Genomic DNA, 9471 nt, shown 5'->3' with positions numbered 1-9471 from the left:
CCACCCTACCTCACCACTCTATCCCAACTCCCTTCAACCCAAACCCAACCCCAAGACCATCAACTCCCCCCTCCTCCCCCGACCGCCTTCTTATTCGGAAACCTGCACACGGGCCTCTTCTCCACCCTCCTTAACAGCAACACATCCTACTCTCTGGCGCAGCCAACTTCCCCTGCGGATTTCATCCCGGGAATCAAAGTCCACCGCTTCAGCCAACCCCCTTACGTCAAGTACCTCCTCCCTCGGGAAGTTATCTGCCATCAACCTCGAGACAAGGAGGAGGGGAACTTGCCGCCAGGCTTTCACTTCAGCGATGGCTGCATCCCAAGAGAGAAACTGGGACTTGTGCGGTCGAGAACAGTTATTCCTAGATCGGAGGAGACGTTGGCGAAGCTGAGGAGCTGTGCGGTCTATCGCGATGGGAGTGAGGAGCCGGTTGCGTGGGCGTTCCTCGGTACGGATGGGACCTTGGCGACGTTGCATGTGGAAGAGGAGGTTAGGGGGTTGGGGTTGGCTGGGGTGGTGGGGAGGGAGGTGATGAGGAGGGGCATTGAGGAGGATATGAGCCTGAATGATGGGTGGATGCACTCGAATGCGGCGGAGGATAATTTGGCCAGTAGGAGGGTTATGGAGAAGTTGGGGGGGAGGGTGGGGTGGATGGTTTGTTGGTGTGTTTTGGAGGTGTAGATTACACATGTTTGTTTGTATATATTTGTTTAGGATTGTTAATATACGTATAGAATAGACCATTCTCAGCGCAAGGAGATGCTATGAACGTGGACAGTCATCCGCTTATACTAGCCTAGTAAGTATAGTGACAAACCTCCATATACCAAGTCGGCCCCGGCATCAAAATAGACTACTAGGCACACTATTCAACCAAGACATATCAAAGAAATCCGGCAAATCCCAAGTATCCAGAACCGCCGCAGAAAGGCCCTCACCCAGCGAGACATCACGTGGCGAGGCAGCACTACCATCGGCACCACCACTATTGTTGTTCCCTGCTGGCATAACAGAACTATGGTAATCCCCTCCTCTCCTTTTCATATCAATAGCGGCAGTGACTTTCTCATCCAGCAGCTCAAGCGCAACTATACATCGCTGCGCAGAGGAACTGTAGCTTTGGTACTTGCGGAGAATGTCCAGAGCGCGCTGCCAGGTGCGGGAAATGGAGTCTTCGTGTAATTCGGAGAGGATTGCTTGGTGGAGGCGCCCGGCTATTAGGACTGTGCTGGCTGTGTAGATGTCTGGTTGTTTAGTTTAGGACTGGGGTTAGTCTTGCGGATCTTGGATATAGAGGGAACAATGTAGCTAAGGCTTTTGTGGGTATGATGTGACTGACGTACAGAGAATATTATACCACCAGGCCGGAAGTAGGCCGATGGTATTAGTACTATTATCCATCGCTAAATTCGTATATGTCATGTCGATGAGGTCTTGGGCTGATTTTACGCAGACTATGGAGCATTGAAGAGCGAAGCGTTGTGGGAGCGAGTCTTCGGATGGGTGGTATGTTATGTTGGACTGGTTGTAAAGGTCACAGTATTTGGATAAAATTGGACGGAGGAGGACCATCCGGATGTGGAGTAACCTAGTAGGTGAAGAGGGATCAGATATTTATCATTAAGTAGTGTTTTCTTGATTGTACCTCAGCCTCAGCACAACTCTCTGTCTACTGATAACATCATTCGTGGGCAATAGTGTGGATTGGCATCGAAAGACTTTCGGAAGGCTCTGAGACCACATGGTGAGGGCATAGTCGAGCTGAGTCACTGTTACTTGGCCTTCGTGGAAGCTTCGAAAGTAGTAGTTATGGTGGTCTTCGGGTCTGTCGGGTGGAGTGTTGCTATTCGAATAAAGGCTGAGAAGTATATCGTTCAAGATTTCGTATAGCTCCAGACACTTGGCATAGAATGTCATGAAGGAGGGTCGCTCTATTTCTCCATCTTGAAAGTGTGACTCTGCATCTTGGAAACCCGGGGGTACCTCTTCATCTATCATGGTAGGTAAAGGGACGGCACCAGCTGCTTCTTTCGATATCATGGCAGGGCGTCCCAGCGTCAGTGCGACCACCCTGCAGATCAAATCAGATAGGGTTAAGGAAAAAGAATGGATCAACATCAACTGACCGATCCATGAGAACGCATCCATGCCACAGTCTCCTGGCGAGCTCTTTCCCTTGACTGCTGGCTAGGCGTGAACTTGTCTCTGGCAGGTGGAGCCCTAGACTTTGAGCGCTGCGAATTGCCATGCCAGTAACCATCCAGCATTGGTCAGCATGATCGGTGCTTTGCAGATACTGTGACATCAAAAGCAAGCATTGAATGAAAGCGGTAGATCCTGGCTGCCACGGGTCAAATTGAATCAGTTGTTTAGCTCGAGAAAAGAAACTGTCGGCTGTTGATGCCCGGTTCTCCGGCTTGATGTTCTCAGATAGTTGACAGCATAGGGCGAATATCACATTGAATGTGCACATGATCATATCTTCATCGCTAGCGGGCCCCTCTCCGTTCCAGATTCTGAGATATTCCGCCGATAGTTGTTCGCGGTCGAAGAAGGGATAGAGGGGGAAGACAAACTCCCAGTATATTTGCATCAGATGGTCGGCCATGCGCCGCGGGGGCAGCACATGGCTGTTTATGTTGGCAGAGGTGGGAGGCCCTTTGGATCTGTGAAGGTCAAATAGAGAGGATTGCGGGTTTGGAGCTCCTGATGACGGCACTTCCTTTCCTACTGCGACCCTGATCTGCCGCATGAAGCCCCCAGCACTTGAGCTTCCAAAGAACCCTTGCGTGGGGTATCTGTCATCGGCGGCTACCTCCCCCACCATTGCGTTGACACCCTCGGCAGTGTTTGCCTGCCGCTGGGGACCAGTTGCAGTGCATGGTATGGAGGAAGACAATACATGTGGGCCGCAATCATTTGATGTTGTTTCTGGCTGATGATATGAAGACGGCCCAAGCCCATTTTGCAGGCGAAAGCTCGAAAGTTGCTGGGCCTCAATGCGTTGTGTCTGTGTTGAACGCTGGCGTTGGTTCCGTTGTATCGCAGCTTCCCTTTTTGTGTGAGGGCTGGTCAGTCTTTCCTTTCTTGCAACATTTGATCTGAGTGAAAGTCCAGTACAAGAGCGTGCATACTTGGAAGAAGCGCTCCTTTCAGCGGGGTTGCGCGAGTAGACACAGTTCAGGTCCACCCCATGGTATTCGGCCCGTTCCAAGCAAGGCCCACATGCTGAAAGATATGATCAATGGAAGACACATAGAGATAGATACTACTCCACGTACCGGGCTTTTGGCCATCACACCGGACTTTCCGGCTCCTGCACGTCTCGCAGGCCACTGCAATCTTGCGCCGCTTTGCTTGCCTGGAGGAAGACCTACCTGTGGCCGGAAGGAGGGGAATGGACCAGGTTCCGCGATCCATGTTGCTAGTGTGTGAGTACGTGAGGATTCGACTCTCCTCCGGAGGGTTCGGAGCATCGAAGATCAGCAGGAGACTTGAGGGTTGGATCGAGAGTTAGGTTCCGTCCTCTCCGAACATCCCGAGTTCCGACCCGACAACCTGCATTTGCGGGGAAAGAACTTAAACCATATCCGAAGTAGATAACAATTCGGTTGTTTGACGATCTAATTGCTTAGTAAATTTAGATGATTTTTTGGTAAGACGTCTGGGGAAACAGAAAACAGACCCTGTATATCCCCCACCTCCCGCTACTCCTTGAATCCAACCCCGCTCCAACTTCCTCCCTCCCTAGACTTGCCTGCCCATCATGGTCCAAGCAAAAGCCTTCATTGTCCCCGAGAAGCAAGCATCTTTCCAGTCAGAGACCGTTGAATTAGACGCATTGCAAAGCGGGGAGGTTCTGGTCGAGCTCAAGGCAACTGGTATCTGCCAAACAGATCTGGTTGTCCAAAGTGGGAAGATTCCCGTCCCCTTTCCCGCCATCCTGGGCCATGAAGGTACGGTTCAGTCCCCTTTAGTAGCTCCCCACGCTCGCAGGGATAATAACATACAATCCAAGGCGCCGGTGTGATTCGTGCTCTGCTCCTTTGGTTGTGGGTTTCAAACGGGTACGGGGTCTATATTCAACGTCGTCCGTCCGATCGAACGACAGGCCCGGTCCCTTCTGGTATTCGGCTTGGGCAGTGTAGGGGCGGCAGCAATCATGGCGGCAAAAGTCCAAGCCGAAGATTGTCCCGAAGTACTTGACACTATTATTGCTGTAGATGTTGTCGACGAAAAGCTGAGTATAGCCTTGGAGCTCGGAGCAACACATGTGATCAATTCAGCCAAGGAGGATCTGGAACGCCGTGTGGCAGAAATTACCCACGGTCAGGGGATTGATGCGGCCATCGATTGCTCGGGTGTGATTTCGGTGGTCAACTCGATGGTCAATTTGGTGGGTGCTGGTGGAGTAGCGGTCACTGTTGGCGGACCACCGGCCGGTCTTAAAGCCTCAATTGACGTATTTGATATGTTGATCAACTGCAAGACGTATATCGGGTGTCATCAAGGCAATGCATATTCTAAGACTGTAAGTGGGCCAAAACAGATTGGATTGAAATTGCTCTAATGCACCGTTTAGTTTATACCATTAATGATCGATCTTTATCGAAAGGGACGGTTACCGTTGGATAAATTACAGAAGACTTATAAGGTCACTGATATCAACTTGGCAGTCAGTGACATGAAAGCAGGGCGTGTTTGGAAGCCTGTGCTTCTCTGGGACTGACGTTTATATTATTCTATTGAGATGTTTCAAGTGAATCAATCAGATGCTTGTTAGAAGATTAAAGAAAAAGCGATTGAAAACGTTCCTTTTATGAAGATCGCAGTGTTCAATTCATATGACCTACTATAGGGCTCGAAAGGCTTGATAGCTAAATCTTATGAGCAAGCTACGTACATCATCCTCGGTTGATGCCTAGCACGGTAGTACTAACCCCATATCCTAGATTCCTAGTATAAATGATGTGATGAAGTCGTACTCGGTGTCACTTTCCGATTTTAGAGATTTCGAGTCAATTTCAACGACGAACAAGGACATGATGGGGCCAAAAAAAATTCACTCTTAATACCCTTTCACTACATGGGAATATGCTAGCGCTCCTGTATTAGTTCAACCGAAGTCCGGAAGACTCGGAAAGTGCGGCTTTAAGCCTCACTTACTCACGGAAGTAGGTATATGACACGACTATAACAAGATAGACTTATTTCGCCCGCCGCGGTCAAAGGAACCTTGGAGACAGCCTACCATCATGAATAAAGCAGACACAGTCGAGAACATGGAAAACAGCACCTTTCACGGAAGCTGTCTATGCACGGCAGTGAGATTCAGCGTCCAGGGCAATCCCGAGAAGGTATTCATCTGCTACTGCCAAGATTGTGTGAAGAACTCTGGAACCCCATACCAGCTTGTACGTATCTCTACTCTCCCCCGGGTTATAAAAGGGCATTACCAATAACTCGGATATCAAAGTGCGCCAAATATCATAGAAGCCAGCTGCACATTGAAGGCAGCGGCGACGGATACATCGGCACCTGGGTTGTTACCAAGACCACCAGTGGAGCAGAAAAACATAAGAAATTCTGTACCCAATGCGGCTGTACCTTATGGACAGTTCCTATGAATCATGCGGGCGAAAATGTCATTGTGCGTGCGGCTCTCACTGATGACGGGTGAGTGCAGCGTTTTGCCCTTCTTTGAATCAGTTTACTGACGAGTGAACTTGCTCAGATTGGAGAGGTTTGCTCCTCAAGCTGAGTTTTTCGCTGGGGTGAAGCCATCTTGGGTTAAGAGCCCGGATAATATTAGATCGTTTGTGACTATGCCCGGTCACTGAGACGCTTGTGTATGTAGCCAAATAAGTTGCGTAATCCGCTTCTAGATGCATTGGCTTGCCATATCAAGAGTAGGTATAGATCGAACTCGGAATACACGGATACACCGGCTTGGTAATACTCTCAATTCCGAGCCACTCGGAAGACGCATGTCTGGCTTCTCCGCTCCTCCCCGCAGTAATCCAGATGTATTTCACCCCGCGAGTTCCAGAAGAGCGGGTTTACGGCACCATGCACAACATCTCCACATGAACAGCCCAGACTACTACTATATACATGCTCCCACCTTTCGCTATCATGAACAGAATGGAGGAGAATCAATACCAAACATTTTTTATCCAGTCCCTTAGCATACTGTCCCCAAAGATACCAACGAACAACCAAATAGATCCAAGATGAGTGCGACTCCTCAGCAGACAACTAATTCTCTGCGAGAAGAATTCGAAGCATCCTCCCACAGCAAGAATTACCAGCCCCTCTGGACCGTCTTCGGTCAAATGGTGCCACCGAAGCCCAATCCCCGCGCCGTGCCAGCTATCTGGCGATACGATCAGCTTCGCCCGGATCTGATGAAATCCGGAACCATCATTACTGCGGAGGAGGCCGAGAGACGAGTGCTGATGCTGGTGAACCCTAACATGGGTATGATGATACCTTCCTCTCCCCTCCCATTATGACCCCTTCAGAGGGCTAAGGTATGATTGAATATACTGACTGATCTACGCAAACAAAGATGCCCCTCACACAACAGACACCATCTACGGAGGCCTGCAGCTTGTTCTTCCCGGAGAAACAGCCCCCGCGCATAGACACGTTGCATTTGCGCTTCGTTTCATTATTGAGGGCAATGACGGGTTCACGGCGATTGAAGGGCAGAAGATCCGGATGGAGACAGGGGATGTGATCCTGACTCCTTCGTGGTGCTGGCATGATCACGGTAATGAGGGCAAGAATCCCATGATCTGGCTTGATGGCTTGGATTTGCCGCTATTTCGACGGTTCCCGGTGAATTTCGCAGAGGAGTATACAGAGAGTCGGTACCCTGCGTTGTGAGTTACCTGTTCCGGAGGAACTAGAGCGAAAATAGGTCTTTTCTAACCGAAACAAATTTATTTATTAGGGACACCCAAGACAGCCCCATACGCTTCCCCTGGCGGGACGTGCAGGCTAAGTTGGACGGCGCAAATCTACCATACGCAGTTTATCACTATAAGAGTAAGGGGAAGAGTTATCTTTCTGATACTATCAGTGCTCAAGCGGAGCGGTTGGGTCCGGGTTACACCACTGTTCCTCGGCGGGAGACTTGCTCGTTTCTATATCATGTTAAATGCGGTAAGGGCTATTCTAAGCTTGTAACGGCAGAGGGAGCGGCGCTTGAGATAGAGTGGAAAGAGAAGGATACGTTTGCCGTGCCTGCATGGTGTCGTGTTCAGCATGTATGTTTGTCAGGTGAGCCTGCTTATCTTTTTGCGATTAACGACCGACCCATGCTGGAGTCGTTGGGGTTTATCAGACAGGCTTAAGGTCTGGAATGTGATTTGTGCAACCTACTATTATTGGGCAGGCACTTCAAGGCTGTGTTTGCTGTCTTACAAGTGAAAAACTTGTAGCTTTCACCATTTGTATTTATCTTTTTAGACTTGTCCAGGAGCATGTATATCATTTCAGCAGTTTTTCTCATGAATTTGGGGGTTGGCTTTTGTAGTTGCCACCCTTCTCTCCATTAAATACTGAATTTATCCACATCTCAACTCAAAATTCCCATATAGACTGAGGTATACATCAAAAGCATGCTAAGTGAGAGATTATCTACTTGCATGTCACTCGGCATTACTACCTATCATTCTATATGAACCATACTTGGTTGCCATGATGTTATTGATAGTCGAGGCTCATCACTGAAACCTAGATAGCCACAGACTGCTACAAATCATAGCAAAAGAGATAAATCCCTCGGATAGAGTAAGTAACAAATAGTGGGTAAATATCCATTGAGTATCCCGAGGTCATTGTGCCAACCTGAGCTACATGATATCTATCCAAAGTTCCCAGTCTTTCCGAACCCCCCAAAAATTAGTAGTATCATCCTATACTGCCGCCGACAGGCCGGATTCATCCGAAATGTCCAAGGCTTTATTAGCAAGTAATGATATCATTGATGATTCCGTGTCAATCGGAATGACCGTAGTCCAGACATATTGAAAGGTAGATCCGATACATAATGCTACCGATATCCGCGACATTCGGAAGCACGGAAAGTTCGGCTTCATCGGAGCAAACACCCAACTGCCATATAGGGAACATACATAAGCGCCTCATACATAGCGCCTGAGAGAAAAGAACAAACCATCAAGCACATTTCATGCTACAATAAAATATTCATCACAATGTCCTGGTCCCGCCTCATCCGTTTTATTGACACCACCGGAGAAGTCTGCTTCGGAGAACCAGCAATCAGCGACATCACGAAACTAACAGAAGAATGTCTCGCCGGAACCCTTTTCGCTCAGGAGTATGTGGGAGACAGTCCTCTCTCTGTGACCCCAGGCTCTCGTCGCTTGCAAGTTAAAGAACTTCTGGGCATTCTTCGACCAGAGGATGTTCCTATTATCCGTTGCGTGGGGTTGAACTATATGGCTCATAGTAAGTGCAAGACTCAGTTGGTACCAGCAGAGTAGGGCTACCTTTCGATTCCAGTCAAAGAGGGTGGCCGCACGCCTCCACCTCATCCTTCGCTCTTCATTAAGCCAAACACATCTATTGCTTCGTACAATGAGGATATCCCTATTCCCCGAATTGCTCAGGACTCGGTAGACTATGAGGGGGAGCTGGTACGTTCACCGACTAAATCCTTTATTCGATCTCGCATGTCATTGCAGTGAACGAAAGAAACATCTAACAGTGATTATTTCCTCAAAAAGACTATCGTAATCGGCAAAACGGGCAAAAACATACCCAAAGAAAATGCTCTCGAGTACATAGCCGGCTACGTCGCCGCCAATGATGTATCCTGTCGCAGCTGGCAAAAGGATCCTCTGAAGGCCGGGGGCGTGCCCCAGTGGTGCTTCAGTAAGGGATTTGATAAATTCGCTCCTGTTGGTTCGGTTTTGGTTTCTCCTAAGGTATACACATAATTTGCCTTTATTCAGATCCTCTAAGTGTCAGCTCTAACGGCAGATAGGTCGTCGGCGCAGCCGATAACCTGCGTCTTCAAACGCTGGTCAATGGCGAGGTCCGCCAGGATACAAATACCAATGATCTACTTTTCAATGTGCCTCATCTTATTAGCTTTCTTAGTCAGGGGACTACGTTGAAAAAGGGGACTGTTATTATGACGGGGACGCCGTCGGGGGTGGCAATGGGGATGACTCCGCCGAAGTATCTTAAGGATGGTGATGTTGTTGAGGTGGTGGTTGAGGGGCTGGGTGCGACGAGGAACGTTATGGTTTTTGAGTAGGGAGTTGTTGCTATTGCCCTGTTCAGGCTGATTATATAGCTGTCTTATGCATTAATTGAAGGTTTGGGTGACAATCCGTATTTTTATGTACACGGTCCGACTTGATTAGTAGAAAGACTTCTCCAGCGTATAGCAGCGTCTCGAATCAGTTACTATGATCTTCACTTTTG

General features: G+C 48.9%; 6 protein-coding genes across 6 annotated transcripts; 5 read left to right on the top strand and 1 right to left on the bottom strand.

The window, feature by feature from the left end:
• Positions 1 to 162: 162 nt before the first annotated feature.
• An02g12840 (hypothetical protein [truncated ORF]) lies at positions 163 to 806 on the top strand (the record flags this gene model as incomplete). The annotated part of the gene is made up of 2 exons (XM_059746714.1): positions 163 to 648; positions 741 to 806. Coding segments are annotated over 2 exons (552 nt in total), but the record flags the coding sequence as incomplete, so codon positions are not given.
• Positions 807 to 849: 43 nt separating this feature from the next.
• An02g12830 (uncharacterized protein) lies at positions 850 to 3426 on the bottom strand (the record flags this gene model as incomplete). Its single annotated transcript, XM_059746713.1, has 5 exons — positions 850 to 1250; positions 1350 to 1594; positions 1652 to 2077; positions 2133 to 3234; positions 3384 to 3426. The coding sequence occupies 5 exons, from the start codon at positions 3424 to 3426 to the stop codon at positions 850 to 852; spliced, it is 2217 nt and encodes a 738-aa protein (XP_059603556.1).
• Positions 3427 to 3772: 346 nt separating this feature from the next.
• On the top strand, positions 3773 to 4735 carry An02g12820 (uncharacterized protein; the record flags this gene model as incomplete). The annotated part of the gene is given in 2 exon segments (XM_059746712.1): positions 3773 to 4537; positions 4589 to 4735. Coding segments are annotated over 2 exon segments (912 nt in total).
• A 526-nt stretch (positions 4736 to 5261) lies between these two features.
• An02g12810 (uncharacterized protein) lies at positions 5262 to 5919 on the top strand (the record flags this gene model as incomplete). Its single annotated transcript, XM_059746711.1, has 3 exons — positions 5262 to 5420; positions 5483 to 5682; positions 5892 to 5919. 3 exons carry the CDS (start codon positions 5262 to 5264, stop codon positions 5917 to 5919), a joined length of 387 nt encoding a protein of 128 aa, XP_059603554.1.
• A 320-nt stretch (positions 5920 to 6239) lies between these two features.
• On the top strand, positions 6240 to 7367 carry An02g12800 (uncharacterized protein; the record flags this gene model as incomplete). The annotated part of the gene is made up of 3 exons (XM_001400374.3): positions 6240 to 6486; positions 6578 to 6893; positions 6923 to 7367. 3 exons carry the CDS (start codon positions 6240 to 6242, stop codon positions 7365 to 7367), a joined length of 1008 nt encoding a protein of 335 aa, XP_001400411.3.
• An 864-nt stretch (positions 7368 to 8231) lies between these two features.
• Positions 8232 to 9301, top strand: An02g12790 (uncharacterized protein; the record flags this gene model as incomplete). The annotated part of the gene is made up of 4 exons (XM_001400373.1): positions 8232 to 8487; positions 8542 to 8675; positions 8766 to 8966; positions 9026 to 9301. 4 exons carry the CDS (start codon positions 8232 to 8234, stop codon positions 9299 to 9301), a joined length of 867 nt encoding a protein of 288 aa, XP_001400410.1.
• Between the last annotated feature and the right edge of the window lie 170 nt (positions 9302 to 9471).

Source organism: Aspergillus niger, assembly GCF_000002855.4.
Source record: "Aspergillus niger supercontig An02".
In the NCBI taxonomy this organism is placed as follows: Eukaryota; Fungi; Ascomycota; class Eurotiomycetes; order Eurotiales; family Aspergillaceae; genus Aspergillus; species Aspergillus niger.
Note: the sequence above shows the minus strand (reverse complement) of the source record. Positions and strands in the feature narration are given on the sequence as shown.